Source organism: Xyrauchen texanus, chromosome 30 (genome assembly GCF_025860055.1).
Source record: "Xyrauchen texanus isolate HMW12.3.18 chromosome 30, RBS_HiC_50CHRs, whole genome shotgun sequence".
NCBI classification, from domain to species: domain Eukaryota; kingdom Metazoa; phylum Chordata; class Actinopteri; order Cypriniformes; family Catostomidae; genus Xyrauchen; species Xyrauchen texanus.
Genome location: NC_068305.1, coordinates 3,389,176 through 3,414,843, shown reverse-complemented (window position 1 = coordinate 3,414,843; position 25,668 = coordinate 3,389,176). Strand labels below are relative to the sequence as shown.

General features: G+C 40.2%; 1 protein-coding gene across 2 annotated transcripts in view; it reads left to right on the top strand.

The window, feature by feature from the left end:
- The window catches only part of lrfn2b (leucine rich repeat and fibronectin type III domain containing 2b), a 175,906-nt gene that overhangs the window by 133,074 nt on the left and 17,164 nt on the right, over nucleotides 1-25,668 (top strand). For both annotated transcript variants that reach the window (XM_052098723.1, XM_052098724.1), the window contains one exon: nucleotides 17,847-19,243. In XM_052098723.1, coding sequence (XP_051954683.1) covers nucleotides 17,868-19,243 — 1,376 coding nt within the window. In that variant the 5' untranslated portion in view covers nucleotides 17,847-17,867. The remainder of the gene's footprint in view (nucleotides 1-17,846; nucleotides 19,244-25,668) is intronic.

Sequence of the window (25,668 nt, the reverse complement as noted above, 5' to 3'; positions counted from 1 at the left end):
TGTTTGCAAATGTGCAAACAATATTTGGACATTTTGTTCAAACAGAATATGAATGAAGCGAGAGCAGCTATTCAGAGTAGACATTATCATCAAAACCAGCGCTGCTTTAAGACTTTACAATAATTTATAGATATTTAATCTTACAAGGAGTGTTTCAGGTTTAAAACAAGTTAAACTCTATTGACAGTGTTTGTGGCACAATGCTGATTACTACAGAAAATTATTTTGACTCATTCCTCTTTTTCTAAAGAAAGAAAATTGCATGCAGTAAGGCACATTGCAGTAATTCACATTCAATGAAAGTAAATGGATCCAGTGCACAAAACATTAAAAACACTCAGTTTTTTTTTTTTAAAGTATAGCCACAATCCTTAAGCATAAAAATGACTCTAACCTACTAACTTTTCTGTGTAAAATTATCCAGTATTTCAACTCCATTGTCATGATGACGTAATGCCTAGATTACACCGGGCGCTTCTGTGGCACTTTCCGGCTCCGACGCGGCTGACGGAGCTGATCACGGCCACACTAGTCAATGCTTTTTGATTCCACCAGACGCGCCGTGCCACATATCAGAAGCATCCCAGAAGCGACTCTTCGCTCTTCTTCGTTTATATTTGGTGGACGCCACATCCAAGCCGCAGATATGAAATACAAAGTTAACGTCAGAACATTCGGTCAATGTATCCATGTCATTCATAACTTGACTTTCAAGTTTATTAACTTTGTCTGTAGGCTACAGCACAACAAAGTAGGACATATCAACAATAAACACAATTAAACCGGACAAAAAAAATAACCATTTAGCCAATTTACCCATGGTAGAACCCCAAAAATCAAGGAAAAAATACAAAATCAAAGGGAAGTCAACATCGGACAGGCAAAGTAGTTTATTGTTGATTGTTGATCTTGTGATCCTGCCAATACAGCTGCCTCAGAGCGCTCGACTTCTGAAATGATCCCAGTGGGGTTTGACGCTGCGTGGAGAATGGAACAAAACCCAGTCTGAGCCGGAACGTGCTGCAGAAGCGCCCGGTGTAATCTAGGCATAACACCTCTAAACAATGGGTGAAAATCCCGGGATGCTGGTGTCTAAACAGAACAGCCTCCACAAATATGCCTGGAATACACTGCTGCTTCATGTTTGGAGCACAACTGTAGCTGGCCAATAAACATGCTCGCTTCGGTGTGGTTATGGACTGTGGACTGTCCATTCTGACTTGTGATTTCAATCTTACCATGTCCATGATCCGAAACACAGAGAAGCAGCGATGGAATCAGCGCTCGTAACGGTCCTCCCTAATTAACATCATGTTTTGGAGGAAGACTAGCACAGCTGTAGCCAAGAAACACTCGCGCTAGTCCGGTGATGGACTGCTGTGTGTTTTGTGGAGTGATTTCGATCTGACAGTGGTGTTTAGTGTAAAAGTCCGTTCTCATGTCTGTTCCCAGAGTGCTGTTGAAATCTCGCATCTGCGGGACAACTGTTTCATCCATGAATTCTTGTGTCATGTTCATACCAGCATATACACCAGTTCACTACCAGAGGTCCTCATTGCTCCAATACTAATCATGACTCTCTACAATGGTGCCCAATCTGTTGCGTGTTACACAGTGTATATATGCCCTGTTTTCTCAATGCTGTTTCGACCATGATACCTGCCTTGCCCTTTAGAACTGTTTGCCTGGAATACCTTACCCCTTGTGTTTTTCACCTTTGACTGTCTTTGTGTTTTTTTGAGTCTGCTCCTTCCTCTGCACATGGATCCTATCCAGTCTATAGTGTCTTCGGAACTACAGCAAGAGGCAGCACTGTGATTGGATGGAAGTGTTCCTTCTCATGATTAATGTGGAAAAACTCAGAATCCAGTGGCGTAAATACGTGCTGTCCTCCCAATCATAACTCAGAATTTAAGCATATACATGTGCCTCATTTTTGTGACATTGCTTTAATCTTTGTTTTGAAACCCAGATGATCTAATGGCACAATAAAAGGAAAAACATTCCATTTCCCCTTAACAGCAAACATGATGAGTAGCCTACTTTCATTGTTTTCAGTGATGTGCAACCTGTACATATCTGTTCACATCTCAAAGAATTTGTTTTGGGGTTTCATGACCCTTTATAAAAGCGGATACATACACAAACACGAGAACTTCACAGATCTTCTTCAGTGTGTCTGATATAAACACAGATGAGACGCACACACATCTGTAGCTCAGGTTTATACTAATAATTCTGCTCAAAATAGTGCACTGTTTAATTTTTAATTTTTTGCTCTTTCTTTGACTTTTCTGAATTTTTTGAATGATGTATATAGATTTTGATGTTTAAGAAGGAAATTGGTACTTGAATTCACCAAAGTGGCCTTCAGTTGACCACAAAGTATAGTCAGGACATTACTGATGTAAAAAATAGCACCATCACTATTTGAAAAAAGTAATTTTTTTATCAAATCTAGACTGGCCCCATTTCCAGCAGCCGTCACTCCAACACTTTATCCTTGAGTAATCATGCTAAATTGCTAATTTGATACTAGAAAATCACTTGCTGTTATATCAAACACAGTTGAAAGCTATTTGGTTTGTTAAATGAAGCTTAACATTGTCTTTGAGTTTGTTTTTGAGTTGCCAAGGTATGCAATAGACTGGCATGTCTTACGGTCAATATTAGGTCAAAAATAGCTAAAACAAAACAGCTTTCATTAGAAACTCATCAGTTAATCATTGTTTTGAGGAATTTAGGCTATACAATGCTTGAAATTGCCAAAAAACTGAAGATTTCATACACTACATGCACTAGAGTTTTCAAAGACAACTGCTCTAACAAGGACAGAAAGAGATGTGGAAGGCCAGATGTACAACTAAACAAGAGGATAAGTACATCAGAGTCTCTAGATTGAGAAATAGATGTCTCACATGTCCTCAGCTGACAGCTTCATTGTATCCTACACGCTCAACACCAGTTTCATACAACAGTAAAGAGAAGACTCAGGGGTGCTGGCCTTATGGGAAGAATTGCAAAGAAAAAGCCACTTTTGAGCTAGACTGTAAGGTGCGTGAGAAGTGCCCGACAAGACATCTATGGCAAGTGCTATAGGAAGTGTGGGGTGAAATGTCATCTGAGTATCACAAAGTACACATTTACACGCTTTTGACCTTTTCCCATTCACTCTCTTTAGTCGCGTCCTGATACTATTTTCTATCAGAGCCACAGGACAGCCAGTAGCTTATAAAATACTCAAATTCACAGTTTTTATAGGGGATTACATGTCTGTGACTGTCTCATTTAAGCCCTGTCTTAATTCATATGTAAGGCCCCTCAGTTTGTCATTTTAAGACTGATGAAGAGCATTAGTGTTTATCCCCTGAGTAATTCTGACATCAGTTTTACTAAATGATGTTCTTGTATCAGTCTGCAATATTCTGGGCTATTTACATCTTAATGTCTGCAGACAGCATCTGTTGCATACCATAGAAACATTTTTAACTCTCTCAAAAAAAAAAGAAACTTGTGGAAGCTTAGCGAACTGGAGAATGAGCAGCACTGGAATTAAACATTTACTATGTCAGCAATCACTTTAACATAATCATCACTCTTAAACATCGGGGATATATTCACTTACTTAACAAAATTGCCTGTTCAAAGTTAAATTCCATAAAAGTTCCATCAAGAAACTGGAATAATGGCTTAATCTGGTTATTGCATTCAGGTTAATGTGATTACGTACCGCTGACATAATCGCTTCAGTAAATATTCTCATGCATGTAACCATGGTCATTTCTGTAGTATCTCTCGTTTCTGTGCAGAATCTCGATGTAATTTCACTGCTGGTTTATTCTTCCTATTTGGTGGATGTATTTCACATTTATGCGTTCAACAAATCATTTTGAAATATGGCTTTATGAAGTCAGCTGGATATCGATTGGCTTATCAGACAGTGCAATTGCATCCAGCCTTTATTAATATTTAAATCCCTTTGATCTCTCTCATTAGTGCTCCGTGCTTTACTGATAATTACTGTATGGGAAAAATGAATCACTGTTTCCTGCTGTACATGACTGGCTCTGTTTGGCTAAATTCCTCTGATGTTCTCCCTCGCTTAATATTTCCCTACTGAAAAACACTTCAGCCAAAGCTGGTTTGCTGGTCTTAGCTGGTTTCTCAAATTGAACACACTACTTTAGAGGGGTTTTGGGCACTTTTCAGCTGGTCTGGCCATCACAAACCAGCTAAAACCAGCAAACCATCTTAGGCTGGTTTATGCGGGAGCATAGTGTTTTGTCTTCACTTTATGCTAAGCATAATTTTATTTCATTTAAACTAACTGATCTCAGTTCATTACACTGTGCTGACAGTAAACGGTTAAACGATGCACAAAATCATGGGACAAAAAAACTGAACACCAATCTCAGCGGAGAAACAGTGGAGAAACAACAAAACTACATCTTAACAGAGAAATGCCAGCAAAACTACATCTGGTAGGAAACCTCATAAAGTTTTTACATTGAAACCTGTTTGAGTCAAAAAGAGTCTCTTGGTACATCCAATATAACATTGTGTCAAACAGGGTCAAGTCAAGTGGTTTTTATTGTCGTTAAACCATATACAGTTAGTACAGTACACAGTGAAATGAGACAACATTCCTCCAGGACCATGGTGCTACATAAAACAACATAGGACAAACACTCAGGACACGCGCGTGCGTGCGTGCGTGCGCGTGCGTGCGTGCGTGTGTGTGTGTGTCAGTCCAGTCTCTGAGTATTGAGGAGTCTGATGGCTTGGGGGAAGAAGATGTTACACAGTCTAGCCGTGAGGGCCCGAATGCTTCGGTAGCTCTTGCCAGACGGCAGGAGGGTGAAGAGTCTGTGTGAGGGGTGTGTGGGTTCATCCACAATATTGGTTGCTTTGCAATAGCGGTCACTCTGTGCTCTCCTAAAGTCAACAACCATCTCTTTTGTTTCGTCCACATTCAGAGACAAATTGTTGGCTCTACACCAGTCTGTTAGCCGCTGCACCTCTTCTCTGTATGCTGACTTGTCGTTCTTGCTGATGAGACCCACCACGGTCATGTCATCGGCGAACTTAATGATGTGGTTCGAGCTGTGCATTGCTGCACAGTCATGAGTCAACAGAGTGAACAGCAGTGGACTGAGCACACAGCCCTGGGGGGGCCCCAGTGCTCAGTGTGGTGGAGGTGGAGATGCTGTTCCCGATCCGGATTGACTGAGGTCTCCCAGTCAGGAAGTGCAGGATCCAGTTGCAGAGGGAAGTGTCCAGGCCCAGCAGGTTCAGCTTTCCAATCAGGTGCTGAGGAATGCTGAGCTAAAGTCTATGAACAGCATTCGAACGTATGAGTCCTTTTTATCTAGGTGGGTTAGGGCCAGATGGAGGGTGGTGGCGATGGCATCGTCTTTTGAACGGTTTGGACGATACGCAAACTGTAGTTGGTCTATTGAGGGGGGCAGCTGGGTCTTAATGTGCCTCGTGACGAGCCTCTCGAAGCACTTCATGATGATGGGTGTGAGTGCAATGGGACGGTAGTCGTTGAGGCAGGACACTGAAGATTCTTTGGCATGGGGACGATGGTGGTGGCCTTGAAGCACATTGGAACGATGGCGCTGCTCAGAGAGATGTTTTTAATTTTTTTTTTTATTTATTTATTTAACAGGGACCATACAGTCAAACATAGTTACAATACAAAGCCTGTAACTGATGCACAGCATATAGAGTTTATAGCTAATGCAAATTTTCAACTCTTGTCCCTGGTTGGGCATTTTTAAGTACATTATAAAACCAATACATAAAAAAATAAAATAAAAAAAATATTCACCTGAAGATGTCAGTAAGTACATCTGCCAGCTGGTCTGCACATCCACTGAGCACTCTGCCAGGAATGTTGTCTGGTCCAGCAGCCTTCCGTGGGTTGACTCTACATAGAGTTTTCCTCACATCAGCCGTGGTAAGACAGAGCACCTGGTCGTTGGGAGGAGGGGTGGTCTTCCTCGCCACCACGTCGTTCTGTGCTTCAAACCTGGTGTAGAAGTCATTCAGCGCATCTGGAAGGGAGGCATCTTTGTCACAGGCAACTGATGTGGATGCCTTGCCACATGCGCCACGTGTCACCACTATCCTGGAAGTGACTGTGGATTCTCTGAGCGTGTGGGTGCTTTGCCTCTCTGAAGGCAGAGAGCATTCTCTCGGCGGGGCCGAGCAGCATCTGGGCAGAGCGAGGTCAGAAAGATGAGTGATGAATGAGCTCCAACTGTGTGCCACACCGGTCTTGCGTTCCAGTGAGGGGCGGCAAGAGTATTTGAGGAGAGGAGGCAGATGATAGAGAGAGACACACGAAGCTGTTTGTCTGCGTGTCAGTGTTGTTGGTTAATGCCGAGAGCAGTATGTGTTGGAGCTGCTGAAAAGCAGCTGTGTTATAGTGTTTAATGTCCACTGAAAGTGTCACATTATATTGTCTTACGTCTTTGTCAAGCTGGTCCCAGCTTCCTCCTTGCCCATCTTGTGAATTTTATTACACTGGTTCCGAAACCTGTGAAAGAGGAAGGATGCGCTGTCAAGGAGTTCTTGCCACTGACTGAGGAATGCGACGCAGAGAGAGTGCTCGATCCAGTGTCGCTGGAGCTCAGTGTCAACTGGAAACCTTTAGGGAAGGCTGAGGGGTAAAGTGCCATCACCCAGCATCACAGATGGAAGCACGACAGCGAGCTGAGGGCCAGTCGACGGCGTGTCCAGGGTCGGCAAACTTGTCTCTCTCTCCTCTCTGTTTTCTTTTCTCTCTATTCTCCCCCTCCCTCTCTCCTCTCCCTCATCATGTTCCCACTCCCAGGCACGTGTGGGTCAGATCCAGAGACCATCACGATGCATCAATGCACCTTTCATAGAAATGGGGGTGATGTCACAGGCTGGAGAATTCCCCGACCTGAGATTGGCAATGGGGATATGTGGCGAGCAGGGCGGGGCCGAGCGGCATCTGGGTAGAGAAAGGCCGGGAAGATGAGGGATGAATGAGCTCTATCTGTGTGCTATCTCAAATCCCCGATCCTCCTATGGATCCGCCTGAACCTATTCTGGTTCTTCTTCCTGAGTGTCCAGTTTTTTTATCCTCTATCAGCTCCTCCTCCTGACTATCAAACTCCTGCTCTTCCTGCGGCTCCACTCCGCCCACTCCGTCTCCAGACCTCTCTCCAGCTCCGCCACTGGGATCTCAAGTCCCTACTCCAGCTGCCTTGTCTATGGCTCCACCTCCTAAGTTCCCACCTCTTGAAGCCGAACTGCCGGACCCCATTCCCTTCCTAGTGCTGCCTCCCAGGCCTCCTGACCCTGTCTCTGCTCTGTGTCAACCTCCCAGGCCTCCTGACCCTTTCCCTGCTCTATGGCCATCTCCCAGGCCTCCTGATCCTGTCCCTGCTCTATGGCCATCTCCCAAGCCTCCTGACCCAGTCCTTGCCAATGGTCACCTCCCTGGTCTCCTGATCATCCACAGACTCCTCCCTGGCCACCAGATTATCCCCCAATTCCTCCTGATCGTGCTCCTGGATTCTCCCGTCATCTGTGTCCTCTTGCCCTCCTCCATCTTTGGGCACCAGGAGTCGCCCTTTGGGGGGGGTGGGGGGTTCTGTCACGGATCCACCAGACTCCCTCTCTCATGCCACACTTTGCTCCATCTCCCTCACTCCACACAGCGGTCACTCTCCCCTGAGTTGATTACATGCACCTGCACATCATCAGTGATTAATCAAGGACTGCATAAAAACCCTGCTCTCACACTCAGTCACTTGTCTGTTCTCGTCTATGTTCACCCTAAGACTACGGACTCCCTAGCTGCTTCAATACTTAGCAGTTTGTTTACTTACCTTGTTATTTGTTCCCATCATCTGAGTTTGGTGTATGTTTCATCCTCCGTGTATTCCTCCAGCGATTTGACTCTCCCATTGTTTGTCACGATTCCTACAAAGACCAAAAGACTGTTGTGAGTTTTCTTATCATCTGCATATTGTTATTTACCCTGTTTGGAGTTTACTCGCCTGCTGTTTGTTTCATACATTTGTTTGGATTACCTCACCTGTTTGTTTCACCTCTCATCCATTCCCTTGTCCATAAAGCCTGTGATTGAGTCCATCCCACTGTCTCTGAGAGTTCTCTGCATGACACTGTCTATATGAGGACATACAATTTTAGGAAAACTATTAGCTCTTATTTTTATTACTTTTTTCATGTTTATTAGGTGCTTCTAGTTACAAATCAATGGAAATGAAAATTGCACACCGCAGTCATGCTCGAGTCTTAGGAGGTTAAGCCAGTGAACCCTGTAATCTGGTAAACGCTGTAACACCCATCAATCCCTGATTTTAGAACTCTAAAATCATGTTAACATGGATAATGTTTACGTCTTGTAGCTATATTTATGATGCAGTGAGTATTTTAATGTATTATTGTAGTGACTTTGCTGAGCTTTTCATGGGAATGTTTTCTCTGATAGCATGTGAAATATTTTTTGTTTGTTTGTATTTTGGAAAAATGAAATGTCTTTTCCTTCTTTGACTGAATAAGCTGGTCAGTCTCCTGGCAAGCGGTCACAAGAGGCCTGCAGTCTCTGCTAATAAATTACATTATGGTGAAATAAAAACATTAAGCTGGAGATGTTGTATTGGAAAAGGTTTTACGACAGCAGGACATTTCACCAAACAACTTGTTTGATCGGTCGGGGTCCATTTACTGCAAACTTCTGTGAAAGCTCCTCATTCCCTCCGTTCAGTATGGCTCCTGTGGCTTGTTCTTCTTAAATTCAGTGACATTCCCAAGAGCCCGAGTAGAACTAAAAGCACTCCAAAGGCTAATGTGTGAACGGACTGAGTAAGACCATATTCCCAAGCAGAACTCACAGTTTATCCCAGCAGAGCTGTCACAGAAGATGTTCGCTTGGCCCTCGCTGTTCTGATGACACAATCAGACTCATGTAAAGCGTTTATTAAAAAAGTGCTCTCCACTGTTTTGACAAAAGCCTGTGACAAAATTTTAGGCAGGCTACAGCTTTACTGAGATGTAATCCCAGAATTCACAGTCATAGATGTCTTTATTCACATGGCGCTGTTCTTTAACAGAATTTATGTGTACTCGAGAGCTTCTTAGTGATGATCCACTCAAGGCCTGATTTAGATTATTTGAAGTAACCACAATTATTGGACTTAACTGCAATCATTGTGGCCTTTAAATTCCAATCACATATTTGCATTAAAATGAAGGTTTTTTATTTGAATATAGAAATATGCATTTTGTAGCCATAAACATACACAATGCAAGTATGTGGTCCCATTGTACACACAGTATACTAATTGTGCGTTCTTGCATCTGTGACGATAACAAACCTCAAGGGGGTGATATAGTTGCTTTCCTATATCTGTGCCGTTAAACCATTATTATTCAGTAGTGCATGTTTATGTGTCACTGATAAATAAGGTTGCTCGAGATGTTAAAAATTAGAAAAATAAAAATCGAGTTTAAATCATGTCATGAGTTCACAGAAATGTAATCTTTAAGTCCATTTTGGTTTCTTATATTTATGAAAAACCTTAATAGCATTTTCTACCAAAAACTTGATTAAATGACAATGTCATGTGGTGTAACCATCAAATCAAATGTATTCAAATAGTTTCTTTGCACCTTGAATACATGAAAGTTTATGCAATGTAATCATTCATTTTAAAAACATTTTCAAACAGATATTTCTAAGTGAAAAATATTTTTTTTATGAAAATTAGCAATTTTTTAGTCAAGAATATCAAGACGTTTTCAATTCTTACACCTCATGACCTGAACAAAATGTATCTTTTCATAAAAATGTCAAAATATCTGACATTTAAAAAAAAAAAAATCACACTCTTATGGGTTCAAGGGGTCTCTCTGTTCTATGTTTTTATCAACATAAAAAACAAAATGGGGCCTGGGTATCTCAGCAAGTATTGACGCTGACTATCACACCTGGAGTCACGAGTTCGACTTCAGGGCGTGCTGAGTGACTCCAGCCAGGTCTCCTAAGCAAGCAAATTGGCCCGATTGCTAGGGAGGCTGATGTCACATGGGTTAACCTCCTCATGATCACTATAATATGGTTCTCGCTCTCGGTGGGGCGTGTGGTGAGTTGTGTGTGGATACCGTGGAGAATAGCGTGAAGCAATTGAGTATTGGGCATTCCAAATTGGGAGAAAAGGGAAGAAAACATTTTTTTACTTAAACCACACATATATATATATATATTATTATTATTATTATTATTATTATTTTTTTTTTTTTTATTTTTTTTTTAAAGGGCACCTATTATGGCATTTAAAATGTTCCTAATGTTGTTTTGGGAGTCCCCAACAACAGTTTTACATGCATGCAATGACAAAAAACACTTTTGTTGTCTTATAATATGCATTTATTTTTACCTGATTTGCTCACCGACTCCCAAATGATTCGTTTAACGACTCATTTTTCCAAACCCCTCCTTTGCGTGACGCTAATCTGCGGTGATTGGTCAGATGACCCAGTCAGTTGTGATTGGTATACTCTGTGCAGAGATTGTCGGAAACGGAACGCCCATCACCGCTTTGTAGTAAAAAAATCTAAATCAGAGAAGGAATTTGAGTTGATTTATGTTAGCGATCATAGCCCAAAGTTCGGTGGTAAACACCCAGTCAGTTATTGTTTGCGTTAGCCCAACGCATAAACATATTGATAAAGCACTGCATTACTACAAGTTATTGCTCTATTCTTTATGACAACTCCAATAACATCGACAAACATTTCACATATTTCAAAAAAATTGACATTGGAGACCCAGAAGCTGCGCTGAGCGTAACTTACACAACACACACAAATACTTATTAAGCATGCTAAAAAACAATTATTAATAATACTTACAGGTTGTGATTCGGAGGAGGAATCTGATCCAAATAACTTGGTACTGAACCTTCCTTCAGTATCAACCGGCTCGCGAATCCACACTTGAAAGCATTCATGTTCGTAAAGCAATCGTCATTAAAATGACGCGAACACAGCACAAGGTTCGGGCTATACTTGTGTGGTATAGTTGTAAATATAAACTCTAGCCACTGATTCTTCACATGCTCGTCCCTGGGCAGTGAAAAAATGGTCGCTTTTGATATGCACTTCAGAACACAGCGTCTTGTTGTCGACATGATGTTTTCAAGTTTTCCCTGGTGTCTACGCGCGCAATGAGTGGGCGCGGCCAATTTGATAATTTTTCGCCTTGACGTCACAACGAAAAGGAAAATGACTCATTGGAAAAACGATTCATTACATTGACTCAGAGTCGACTCCTACTTTTGAGAGACAATAACTTTTTTTACGGTGAACTTTCATATATAAAACTTTGCAGGATGTATTTATTCACTTAAATCTGTTACACACTACATGAAAGGTAATTTTCTAAATTCCATAATAGGTGCCCTTTAAGAAATAATAATAAATCAATATACTGGATGTTTTAAATTAAACTAAAAAATGAAAAAAGATTGTACTCAGTAACAGAAAACATGTTCATGACAGTAGAAGTGTATTCAAGTAATTGTTATGTATAAATTGCCTTTGCAATGTATTTTAAAATAACTAAATATATCTTGACAAAAAATACAGTGTCAAATCATTGATTCAAAGATCAAACTTCTTCTGTGAAATTATCTTCAGATTGTTGCTGCAAAAGTCTGCTATAGCCAGGAGTCAATATGAAGGTGGCCCTTTTGATAAGTTGTATCACTTTGAAATATCAACAGCATCATTTATTGATGCAGCAATGCATTCTGGTACCAGCATCATTGGTTTATCATTGGAAATCTACAGTAGAGTACTGAATCACAGCAGTACTATAGATTCACAGTTAATCTTGTAACTTCAGTCACATGTTCAGTATCTGCTGTAATTTTACTGTTCCAGTAACTGCTTTTTTACACCACTCTTTAAACATCCTTCATAGAGACAGCTCAAACTTCCTTTACTAGTTTGGTTATTTGAGCAGAAAAGATTAGTGTGAGACAGTGAGCGAGCGATCGATCGAAAACCTTTTTCATGATCTTTATGTGGAATCTTTTCACGAAATCCATCATAAAATACAATAACAGAGGGTAACAGGTGTATAGAATGGCAATGTATAAGCATTAGCACCATGAATCTATGCCATTGATGCAGAATGTAAACATTACAGTATATAAACTGTCAATCATCATCGAGTGGTTACAAAAGTTACTTTTACTGATCTCATGTGGATTAATAGAATGAGGCAGAAAGTAGATTGTTTACATGCAGTATTGACCAAATGACAGCTGCAGCAGGGCCAGCCCAGACTCTGTTGGCTGCAGAAATTTACATTTTAAACAATATCATATAAGGTAAATATGTAGTAAATCATTTGTCCTTCTGGTTGTTGAAAAATAATTGCACACAATTATTAAACAAAATACAAACAGGCAAAAAAGTGCAATAAAATAAAGGTACATTGTGAATCTATCAACTAAAGCAAAAGTATTTTTAGCAAGTCAGGTCACTTGGCGGCCATTTTTGTAATGCTCCCAGGCAGCTATTTTTCTATGTAAACAAGTGACATAAAAGTGCAGCTCTTATCTACTTGAAAGGGGGAAAGGCCAAAATCTCAAAAAAGGTTGGTCAAATTACAATCAAAGAACATATTTAAAATATTGCAGTAAAATCATACAATACTGGAATCATAAATTGTGCTTCTTTAACTTAAGGTTAATCTCGAGGTGATTACAACTGTATCTAAAAGGTGATTGGCTCTTTTACCTGTAAGGCAGGACTTCCTTTCTACATCCATTGACTGTTTGGCACTACAGTTTCTTAAGTCAAGTCAAGTGGCCTTTATTGTCATTTCTATCATATACAGCTAGTACAGTACACAGTAAACGTTCCTCCAGGACCATGGTGCTACATAAAAACAACATGAAACAACATAAATCAAACACAGAACTGCATGAGACTACACAGAACTAAAAGACCTACACATTTCTAGATGTGCAAATGTGTGCAAACAGTACAAGACGGTACAATAATAGCTGAAACAGGACTATAGGAATAGAGTAGCAGCAAAAATAAAAAATTCAGGGAGATAATAAAGAAATGTGCAAAATTGCAAAGGGAGTCGGATGGTGTTCAGTTGAGTTTGTGTGTTTGTGTGTGTGTGTGCGTGTGTGTGTGTGTGTGTGTCTGTGTGTGAGCGTGTGTGTGTGCGTGTTTTTGTGATTTACGAGGACAATTTTGTAAGTTACAAACTGGTAATTACAAGGTTATTATGCTATAAATGTGATTTATGAGGACATTTCTAGTGTCCCCATAATTCAAATCGCTTAAAAATCATACTAAACAATGTTTTATTGAAAATGTAAAAATGCAGAAGGTTTTCTGTGAGGGTTAGGTTTAGGGGTTGTGTTAGGTTTAGAGGATAGAATATAAAGTTTGTACAGTATAAAAGTCATTATGTGTATGGAAAGTCCTCATAATGATAGGTAGACCAACATGTGTGTGTGTGTGTGTGTGTGTGTGTGTGTGTGTGTGTGTGTGTGTGTGTGTGTGTGTGTGTGTGTGTGTGTGTGTGTGAGTTCAGTCTCTGAGTGTTGAGGAGTCTGATGGCTTGGGGGAAGAAACTGTTACACAGTATGGCCGAGTTTGGTCTCTGCGTGCTCTCCTGAAGTCAACAAACATCTCTTTTGTTTTGTCCAAGTTCAGAGACAGGTTGTTGGCTATGTACCAGTCCATTAGCTGCTGCACCTCCTATCTGTATGCTGACTCGTCTATCTTGCTGATGAGACCCCCAACAGTCGCGTCATCAGTGAACATGATGATGTGATTCGAGCTGATCATTGCTGCGTGAGTCAGCAGCGTGAACAGCAGTGGACTGAGCACACAGCTCTGGGGTCCCCAGTGCTCAGAGTGGTGGTCTCACAGTCAGGAAGTCCAGGATCCAGTTGCAGACGTAGGTGTTCAGGACCAGTAGGTTCAGCTTTCCAATCAGGTGCTGAGGAATGATTGTGTTTAATGCTGAACTAAAGTCTATGAACAACATTCGAACATACGTTTCCTTTTTGTCCAGGTGGGTGAGGGCTAGATGGAGGGTGGTGGTGATGGCGTCGTCTGTTGAGCTGTTGGGACGATACGTGAACTGCAGGGGGTCCAGTTAGGGGGGAAGCTGGGTCTTGATGTGTCTCATGATGAGCCTCTCGAAGCACTTCAGGATGATGGGTGTGAGAGCAATGGGACGGTTGTGGTGGCCTTGAAGCACGTTGGAACAACGGCGCTGCTCAGGGAGATGTTGAAGTAACCGCATCAGTAACCGCATCCACCAGCTGGTCTGCACATCTTCTGAACACTCTGCCAGGAATGTTGTCTCGTCCAGCAGCCTTCCGTGGGTTGACTCTGCTTAGAGTTGTCCTTACATCAGCCGTGGTACGACATAGAACCTGGTTGTTGGGAGGAGGGGTGGTCTTCCTCGCCACCACGTCTTTCTGCACCTCAAACCGAGTATTGAAGTCATACAGCGCATCTGGAATGGAGGCATCACTGTCACAGGCAGATGATGTTGTCCTGTATTTGGTGATGGCCTGGATGCCCTGCCACATGTGCCGTGTGTCACTGCTGTCCTGAAAGTGGTTGTGGATTTTCTGGCCGTGTGCGTGCTTTGCCTCTCTGATGCCCCAGGACAGTTTGGCCCTCGCTGTTCTTAGGGCTGCAGAGTCTCGGGTCCTCAACAGTCCTCTACACTTTTTTCAAGACTATAAACTATCAGAACTATTTGTCCAATGCTGAGTTCACTTTCAGAAAACTAGCTTTTGAGCATTTTAAAACTTTTAAATATTTAAAAACGAACGCTCTTTACCTCGGATAAAATTTGCTGAGCTTCTTCAGAAAAGGTAAATTGCCTTATATATAAAATTTATTTTAGATGACAATCAAGTTCATTTGTCCAATAAATGTTGCTAGACAAATAATGCAGTTGTAATGGCAATGCTTTAGATTAGATGACTGTTCAAAATAGCTTATTGAATATCAGGAATGTATTATTTGTAAATCCTGATATTACACTGCATCAGTTTTTCTTTAATAGCTGTGCTCACAGCATATACACATCAATGTATAGTCCTTATACTAAGACCACTACTTGGTGCAGGTTGCCTGCTTGAAAAGGGCCATAAAGATTTGCTTTTGTGTCAGAACCGGTGTCAATCTGGGGGGTTATCGACACACGTCGAGTGAGTGACAGATAAGGAACATCTTGGTTAATTTTGAACCCTCCTGCTACAATGCTGAACTACCCGCTGAAATGGTCGGGACCTTATTCTCTTATTCTCATATATTATATGCATGCAAATACCACTTGCCAATTCACATTGGCCTTTTATTAAAGATCAGAGGCGTCTCAGGCTCCCAAGAGTGACCCCTAGTGTCACTACATCGACTCAACATCTCGTTCCCTCCATCAGGGAACGGAGGTTACGAAAGTATCCAGGATGTTTTTTTTTACTAGTATTACTGTACATAGCTGATATGTGTATTTGAAATTTTCTAGAGATTTTTTATCTCATAGAGATATCTATGATGTTGTTTTGAACTTGAGTGAATGACAGATCATTGTGGAATTCTACTAGTGATCATGCAGTTACATGTCAAAAGGACTTGCGATATACTTTTGACAATATAACTGATTAGGTTTGCGGACATCAAATTGCATTTTTTTTCCTGCGACATTAAAATCCATCTATATTTGTAATGGTCTCCAAGCATCTCTGTGAGTGTGTGTATTTGGTGGGTGGTTTTGGAAAGAGGGGGTGTGTCTAATTCAATGGCTAAGTCTGCTGGAAGTTTCATAATGGCTAACATTGTTTACTGCACCTTTAAGCCTGAACTCTTTAAGTGACATTAACATAACAATCCATTTTTAAAACAAAACAAAATAAATCGTTAATTGCAATTATTTAAATGACAATGAATTACTAGGATCACTACATTCCTAGTCCTCACAGTCTGTCTATTTATTTCCCTCTCCATTTTTATCTTCTTTTTTCTCTCGCTAAGTATGCAATTTGTTTGTGCAGTTTGCACTATTGACCACAATTAGGACTAGCCCATTAACTGAAGTATCAAGCATCCCTCTTCTTTTTCCGATCCTATTTAGAGAAAAACTGCCTGCCTCTCTCTCTGTCTCTCTCTCTCTCTCTCTCTCTCTCTGTCTCTGACCTGGAGGTGATGAGGTGCATGTGGTTACAGCTCAGACAAATGTCTCACCTCCAGCCATGCATGTTAATGAACTTGTGGGGGAAGAAAATGTGAAACATGCCTCCAACTAAGTAACCTTTCTTAATAATAATGTCAGTTAGCCTGACACTCGTCTTCCAAAAGCAATCACTTTAGACCACACATGGTTTTCATGTCCTTAGTGGAGGCAGATACACATGGTCTCCCAATCCTATACCAACACACAGTGGACGAGATACTGAACATAAACCCATGTTGCATGGGTTAAATGAAACAAAGGGAAATGTCACACATAAATGAAAATGATGTCATTTGATTTTTTTTTTGTGTGTTGTTTCAAAGCTGTACAACTTTTGTGTTCAGATGAAAACAAATGGAGATGTTTTTTAAAGAATGCATGAAATAAAGTATATTTATGGTGTCTTGTTTTTGTCCTTTATGAAAACTGACAGATGTGGTCACTCTGAACTTTCATTGTACAGAAAAGAGCTGCTGCTTGGGTGTTCAATGGGGCAAAAAATAGCATCCATATTTGGAACTACATGACATGAGTTAATAATGAAAGAATTTTGATTTCCTGAACTATTCCTTAAAGGCTCAGAATTGTAATTTAGCCAATTGGCCTTGTTTACAGGCCTGTCTACAATAAACACTGAAATTAAAGAGTCAAGATTTCTTCACTCATCAAAGCAGTACCAACTTGACTTTGACTCTCTGACCTGCTGTCAGCACCATGAGAGTCCTTGGCTTTGACTACCACATGATTGATTCTGTGGGGTGGGTGTGTTGGGTCATGTCCCTGTGATAGAATAACCCTCTGAGTATTGAGTTGGAAAGGAACTGATAGACTGTCCATATTTTAACAGGACAATTTGGCTCCCTGAAGACTGTAAAAGATAAGAATTAGACCATTCTCTGGAACACCATACTATTGTAGTTGAGAAGTGCAGTATGTGCAGATGCAAATATTTGTACAGACAAGGGCTGTCAATTGATAAAAAATTTTAATTGAATTGAATACTTGATACTTATTTATTAATCGAATAAATAACAAATAATTTTCATGAATATTTCAAATTTAGTGGCTCATACTCGCATTCCGTCTCCATCGTTTGTCTTGTTGACCAGTGTATACACGCATCAGGCATTGTGTCGTGCTATTTCAGTATTTTTTTATTTTAATTAAATAATTAGTTATAATAAAGCTGCACTTAATTAACATCTCAAATTGACAGCCCTAGTTCAGACAGTTGCCGTCTCTCACAGTGCTGTGATAATCTGGCAGAGAAAGCCTCTTGCACACATGTAACACACATCATACATAAGTACATAATCTGTATGTGAGGTTGTGAGGTTTCAAGCTGTCTGGGTTCACTGAGTGGACCCAGAAAGACACAGATCAGACTGCTACACAAAAAGCTAAGCAGGTTCAATTGATGAATTGCTTCATAACATATGCCACAGTACCCTGATTTAAAGCCATTGCTTTTAACTTGCTTTGTTAACATCAGAAATGTCTCCATATCAGGAATGTCAATACTGATTATCTGTTGTGTATGTTTGTCTCACAGGTCCCTTTGTATGAAGCTACCATGGACCACATCCTCTGTCAGCTGCTGGTCCTGGGTATGTCTTTAATGATGACCCATGCGTGTCCCAAGTATTGTGTGTGCCAGAACTTGTCTGAGTCGCTGGGGACCCTGTGCCCAGCTAAAGGCCTGCTCTTCGTGCCACCAGATATAGATCGCAGCACAGTGGAGCTCAGACTAGGGGGAAACTACATCCTTCGAATTACACAGCAGGACTTTGCCAACATGACGGATCTGGTGGACCTTACGCTCTCACGAAACACCGTAAGCTACATCCAGCCCTTCTCATTCAGTGACTTGGAGACCCTCCGTTCTCTCCATATGGACAACAACCGTCTAATGGAGTTAGGCCCAGATGACCTGCGAGGGCTGGTCAGCCTGCAGCACCTCATCCTCAATAACAACCAACTAGGTCGCATCTCCGAGTGGGCATTTGAAGATCTTGCTGCATCACTTGAAGATCTGGACTTGTCCTACAACAATATTCAAGCGCTGCCTTGGCATTCAGTACGACAAATGATTAACTTGCATCAACTAAGCCTGGACCACAATTTGTTGGACTACATTCCTGAGGGGACCTTCGTGGATTTGGAGAGGCTGGCTCGCTTGGACCTCACCTCTAACCGTCTCCAGAAACTTCCACCGGATCCAATCTTTGCCAGAGCACAAGATTCCGAGGTGATGACCACACCGTTCGCCCCTCAGCTTTCACTAAGCATTGGAGGGAACCCACTGCACTGCAACTGTGAATTGCTTTGGTTTCGCCGCCTGGAGCGAGACGATGACCTGGAAACATGTGCCTCCCCACCTGGCCTGAAAGGGCGCTACTTCTGGAGTATTCGGGAGGACGAGTTTTTGTGTGAGCAGCCGTTGATTACTCAACACACCCACAGGATGCTGGTTCTGGAGGGGCAGACTGCAAGTCTACGGTGTGAAGCCATCGGAGATCCCATTCCAACCATACATTGGGTCGCCCCTGACGATCGGTTACTGGGCAACTCTTCCCGCACTGTAGTGTACCGCAATGGTACACTGGAGATCCTGATCACCACATCGAAGGACTACGGCACCTTTACTTGCATTGCAGCCAACCTGGCTGGTGAATCGACTGCTTCTGTGGAATTGTCAGTTATTCAACTACCCCACATAAGCAATGGTACAGGCCAGGCAACACAACCCAAGTCCCGCCTGTCTGACATTACGGGCACTACCAGGACCAGTAAAGCCACTCCCAAGAGCCAGCCAGAGAAAGCGGTGTCCGTTTCAGAGGTGACCGCTATGTCTGCCCTGGTCAGATGGTTTATCAGCAAGACAGCTCCCAAAGTGAAAATGTACCAGCTGCAGTACAACTGCTCAGATGATGAGGTCCTCATCTACAGGTACAAAGCAGACAGTTTTCTTTCACATTTACAGAAAGACAGATTAGTTCAGGGCCATGACAGAATTCTACATCTAACATAAAAGTATTTATTGAGGCACTTTCACACTAAAACTTTTGGTGCACTGAGTTCCTCAGTGTTCTGTCAATCTGGTTAGTCTGAAAGCTGTTTCTGAACTGAGCGAACTGTTCCCAACTTAGCTTGAAATGGTGGTCTGGACTGCCATTCATGTGAAAATGGTTGACAGATATTAAAAATGTATGAAAGCAATGTGTTCAAAATTTTGGAAAGGAGCTGCTATTGGTGACTTTTAATTAGGGGCAAAGCCCAGAAGGGTCATATAATCGTTCACAGGGAAATGAAAAGGGGTGTGTATGAATAGCATTTAGTCTCTAGGACAAAATATAGTGCCACCACCAGTTCAAAAAAAGCACTTTCCTTTTTTGCCCATAACTTTTGAATAGTTTTGCCTAAAATCATGAGGTTGGTGCCTATGGATTCCTTTGGATACCAAATTTCCCTGACATCGGCCATATTGCCTCTCCGCCATTTAGAATTTTAATATAAATTGATGTATCTATTAAAGTATAGTGTATTTCTTAAAGCTTCTTGTCTCAGAATAAAACGGCACTGCCATTCTTGTGTGTGTGAAGTTTTGCTGGTAATGCCAAATCAACAAATACTTATGTAATTAACAGTGAAACTGCTGTCTGATCCTCCAGACACGTTATCCAGTTACTAGGTAAACTGCTACTGGTAGTATTTACTGTGGTACTCATGTTGAGGAGGATGGAATTGAACTCAGAATCAGACTAAGCAATTGAATCATGCATGAAAGCAGCCTTTTAAAACATCGAGCAAACATGTTTTTTTTTTTGTATAAGTGGTTTACTGTTTTGAAGAGGTTCTATGTAAAGATTGTCAGTTGAGTGAAGTGCTTGGATGATGTGTTTGTAAGTGTTTAGTTTAAATGGTCATGTGGTTCAAAAACCACACCATTTTAAATCTGTTGGACATGTTGAAAGGCTCCTAGACAATTTATATATTTTACATTTGTAAATTGTAGTTGCCTGCAGGGATTCGTCCTTCATCCTTTACTATGCCCACATGATTGATAGACAAACTACATGCTGTCCTCTGTGGCATCTCCTCATCTGATCTCTTATTCTGAAAGCTCTAGCCTTCTTCTCTCCTCTCTCTCTCTTTACAGCTACTTGATTATTCTTTGTAGTCACACACTCAGGGGATTCTGAGGCTCCACGGGTGGATAGTCAATCCTCTATGTTTTGGTATGGTAATAGTGTATTATAGGAGCTGGTATGGTGTAGTATGAGGAAGAGAAACCAGGCAGGGAGAAAATCCAATTACTTCATGCCATTTAAGCCATTCACCCATTGATATCAGAAGAAACCATCCTTTACAGCTCATGGACTGCAATTATGTGTGGTTCCAAATATCCAGCATCTTTATCAGAGTCCTCCACATTCTGCCGGTGTAAGAGAAGACATAATTGAGTCGTTTCCTCAAATGGCCCATTAAGTTGCGCTGGTGTTCCAAACAGCATACTGTGTAAATAAGCTCTCATCTTGGATAAGTTAGCAGGCTTCTTATTCCTCAATGACCCGCCATCAGCAAATTGCTGCTCACTGATCTTATAATCACAGCTCATGCATACAAAATGTTTGGACAAGGAGTACTGACCTATAATCAGGATTCCTGAGGCATTCAAGCAAAATGCATTCTTACATTACATTTGCACTGTTGGTTTAAGCAAATATGGCTCAGATGGACATGTTTCACATAAAATCAATTTAAAAGCTATTTGAACGTGTCTTTATTTATCAGACCGATAGTCCCGCCCCAGACTCATGCCATTGGTTGTGCTAATGTTGCTGTATCAGGTTGATGAAGATGCTCAAAGAAACAGAGCAATAGCCACAGTGTTTACACTTTCAACCTACGAATGGTTTACTTAAAGTCATCGCTGCACATTAAGTTGGGGTTGGAGAAATTATTTTAACATCCAAAAATGGTAATGTGGTAATAGTGTATTATAGGAGCTGGTATGGTGTAGTATGAGGAAGAGAAACCAGGCAGGGAGGAAATCCAATTACTTCATGCCATTTAAGCCATTCACCCATTGATATCAGAAGAAACCATCCTGTACAGCTCATGGACTGCAATTATGTGTGGTTCCAAATATCCAGCATCTTTACCTTAAAATAGTTTTATAATCGCAAGAACACTTGTGTCTTGTGTATATGTGCATCTGTGGGGAACTGCATGTTTTGATAACTGTCAAAGTCTGACATACATTTGGTCCACACATATGCACTGCTAAAGAGCCGTTTTCTGTCTACATCAGCGTTACATAAGTGTCATCCAGGAGAACGGCAGTGGAACTTGGATTCCGTAATGGAAGTTATATGTCAGACATGAAACCATTGATGTCTCAGACAAGAGTGCAAGGACACCTCCAGGCTTCACTTGAGCTCGTAATGGTGCTATGTGTTTTACTCAGTGCTGATCTCTCCTCTGAACTCAATTAGCCTTTGGCTCAAAACTGTGCTCTTTCTTCTTAAATAAATAAAGCAATTTCAACTGATCATGTTGAGGAGTTGTGGTCAGTCGATATGGGATTGCAAATGGCTAATGTTGATGCTCATTTACAAAGATGTTCAGAAATTTGGAAACTGACTCTAGGTGGAAAGATCACTTCTTTTATATACTTCAAGGCCAATCAGACACAGTAAAATAAGAATAATCTCAAAATGGACAGATATCCCTGATTAATTGGCCTTGCTGATGTATTGTTCTACCACACTGTGTGGAGTAGGTCTTCTGTATTCCACAATCTACTGTACACTGACAATGAATTTGGCCCTTAGTAAATTGTACATTATCAACATTTATATTAATATTTAATATTTTAATTATGTTTTTATTTGTTTTTAAATTTATTCTCTGTGTTTTAAACTTGTTTAAATAAAAAAAAAGCAAAAAGCATTTTCTTTTTTCCCAGTTTTGTACTTAAATTGACTTTCCATATCCAGTGGCACAAATTAACTGGTGGCAATATCAACCATGATTTTTGACATTGCCTTTTTGAATTGTTACTTGATTGTACTGACAAAACTTAATGCAGTGCAGTTCTACAGTACCTCTGAATAATGTAGATATAAACAAACATTTCAAATCATGTTTTGTTCAAAACCCAAAGTTATTTTGTTGACAGAATAGATAGACTCCACCTGGCTGTCATAAATGTTTTGCTATAAATTTTTTATCAGATTATTTGCCACTTTCATCTCATAAATCTTACTGACAGACTCAAGCTTCAAATAAAGATGAATTATACAAGCGGAAGCCAGAACACCGTGTATCTGTTGTGCTCATTTCAGTTTCATTACTCCGTGAAGAGCTCCACAGCTTAAACATCCGGGAGGACACTCAAACGCTGACGTACTTTACATGATCACACAAAACACACACACACACACACACACACACACACACACACACACACAGGAGTGTAACGGTTCAAAGAATGTTCTGGCTTCAAGTTAATCTATCTTGACACAATTTGTGGCGTAATGTCTATTTCCACAAATTAAAAAAAAACTTTTATTTGAATGCAAAATTGCACTTACAGCAAGGCACTTACAATGCAAAAAGAAGGTTAAAAAAGGAGCTGCTCAACTAATTAAAAACGTAATCGTGATTACGGCTGTTGAGAGTAACTTATCATTAAAACTGGGCAAAGTCGACTCATGTTGTTTCAAATGTTTCTATTTACAACGTGTTCTTTTCAGTGGTTGATTATTCTGACCAATCCCAGACGTGTCTGTTGAGCAATGAAACAGCAATAGTGAATCACAGATGCTTTAATTAGTCTACAGCCAGTAATGACAAACCCATCATAATGTGCAAGTTTTAATCTGATGCCCAGATGCTTATGTTTCACAGTGGAACAAGAAATGTAGTGCTGCAAAAACATCACGTGACACTTGAAAAGAAGCTTCAGAACAAAAGCAGAAAGCATATTCGGTCATTTGGGATTATTTGGGATTAGTTAAACGTCGTGCTGCGTGCTTGCGATGTGACGGTAAATGCAATGCAAATGAGCGTCACGACAACTTCCATTATAATGAAGCGTAGATGCGGTTTTGCAGAAATTGCTCGATTTCTGTGTACAGTTTGTTTTTGTCATAATCCAAAAAGACATGCAGATAATAATTAGATAGTTAATTGGAGACACTAAATTGCCTGTAGGTGTGAGTGAGAGTGTGAATGTGTGTTCACCTGCCTTCAGCCCGAGACAGCCAGGATAGGCTCCAGCACTACCTGTGACCCTACATAGGACAAGTGGCTATAGAAGGTTAAAGGACAATTATGATTTTTGGCATAATCATACAGCCCTAACATTAACATATTCTGCTAACATTTAATAACCAGAAAGTGGCTAAATATGTTTTGTCTTCATTAAACAATGTAATCTTCATTTTACAACATTTTTCTGAAATGTGTAAGTGCACTTGTGCTATCTTTAAAAGAAACACCACTTGTTTAGCTAATGCTGTGAGATTTACACATTTTAAAATGTGACTTGTTTAGGTGTCAAAATACTTTTTGAGGTCACTGTATTCTCATTCATTATACATAGTTGAGCTGTTATTAGCATACGCAGCTCAAACCTCAAGCACCTGCTCAGTCCATTAGCAGTTTTGCTTACATAAGCATAATTAAATCCGTTGCAGAATCCAGAGGATGGCCTGTGTTTGATCAGAGGAGTAGGGAGAGTGCGTCATGTCTTTGAAATCTGAGCTCTTTGCAGCAATGAGGGTGTCGGAGAGAAAACGAGCTGTGAAACAGTCAGAAGAGAAGATGAGATGGGTGGGGGCTGGAGAAATGTCTGGATGAGTGGGGTTTGTTTAATGAGGTCACACTGATTGTTTAAAATAGGAAATCTGAGAACACTGTCCTTGTGTGTGGAGCATCACTATTCATTCCTGCCAAAGTGAGAGCTGGCTGCCGTTGCCTGTTCTAATTAAATGCAATTAATTAGCACATGCTGACAGTCTGGAGGGGTAAATACAAAGATCCCTAAAAAAGCCAAATGTGAGAGTTGCTGGCTTGTGCAGAACTTGCAGTCACATTTTAGGGGAGTTACCAGGTTATTCCTGCAATGTAATAAGTTTTAAATTAAGTGCCATCAAAATGTATGATTTGCTTATTCAGTATATTCAAGTTAATAGCAATTAACATGTATGTGTAATTAGTACAAAGTACAAAACTAAAATATTAAAGTTCTATTAACTTAAACTTGGAAGTTTATTGCCTTTTAAAGTTATATTAGAAAATGTTAAACTTTAAGATGAGTTTTGAAGTTACATTTCCTTTAACTGATTTTCTATTTTTAGTTTAATCTGTCCTGTTAATCTGTCCTGTGTTCTGGGTTTCTGTGTTCTGGAGAAGAAAAAATCATCTTGTTATGATAACATCTTAAACTGGTTTAGGCTGTTCTCCCAGTCTGGCCAAGATGGTCTAGTTGGTCTCATAGCCTGTCCAGCTGAAAATGCCCAAAATTTATCTAAAACAAGCCAAGCTAAGACCAGTATACAGTTAGGGGTTTGATCAAATCTGTAACTCTGAGGATGATCATTTAGTAATACTGCCACTAATAATTAATCATGAATAAAACAGTACAGTGGTCCTAAAAATGTTTTAGTGGCTCTAAAAATATTTGATGCTTACAAATATATGAATGCCCTTGTATTATATAACAATATATATATATATATATATATATATATATATATATATATATATATATATATATATATATATATATATATATATATAAAGAATCATAAAAGTTTTAAATGTTACATTATGTTATGTTTTAACTATAAAAGAAAATACATGTACTGCTTAAAATGAAGACAAAAAGTATTTGGACAGTATTTAGTGCAACTTAAAATTAAAAAAGACTGTTTTTGCAGCTTTTAATACAAAATCTTAAAAAAATAATAATAATTTGTTTAACACTTTTGATTGATTCTCACACATGAAACAGAAAGCATATATACACATAATCAGCTTTTAACCCCCATTATTCCCATTTCCCCTACCAATCCCCAAACCCACCATAACCCTCAACAACTATCCAAATGGTCAAAGCCTGAGTTTACCAAAAAATAAATAAATAAATAAATATATATATATATATATATATATATATATATATATATATATATATATATATATATATATATATATATATATATATATATATATTAGGGCTGTCGATTTAACGCGTTAATTCAGTGAGATTAATTTGACAAAAAATAACGCGTTAAAAAAATTTACGCAAGTAATCGCACCATAATAAGGAAGATTCCTGAGAAATGCAAGCTTGTAGTACC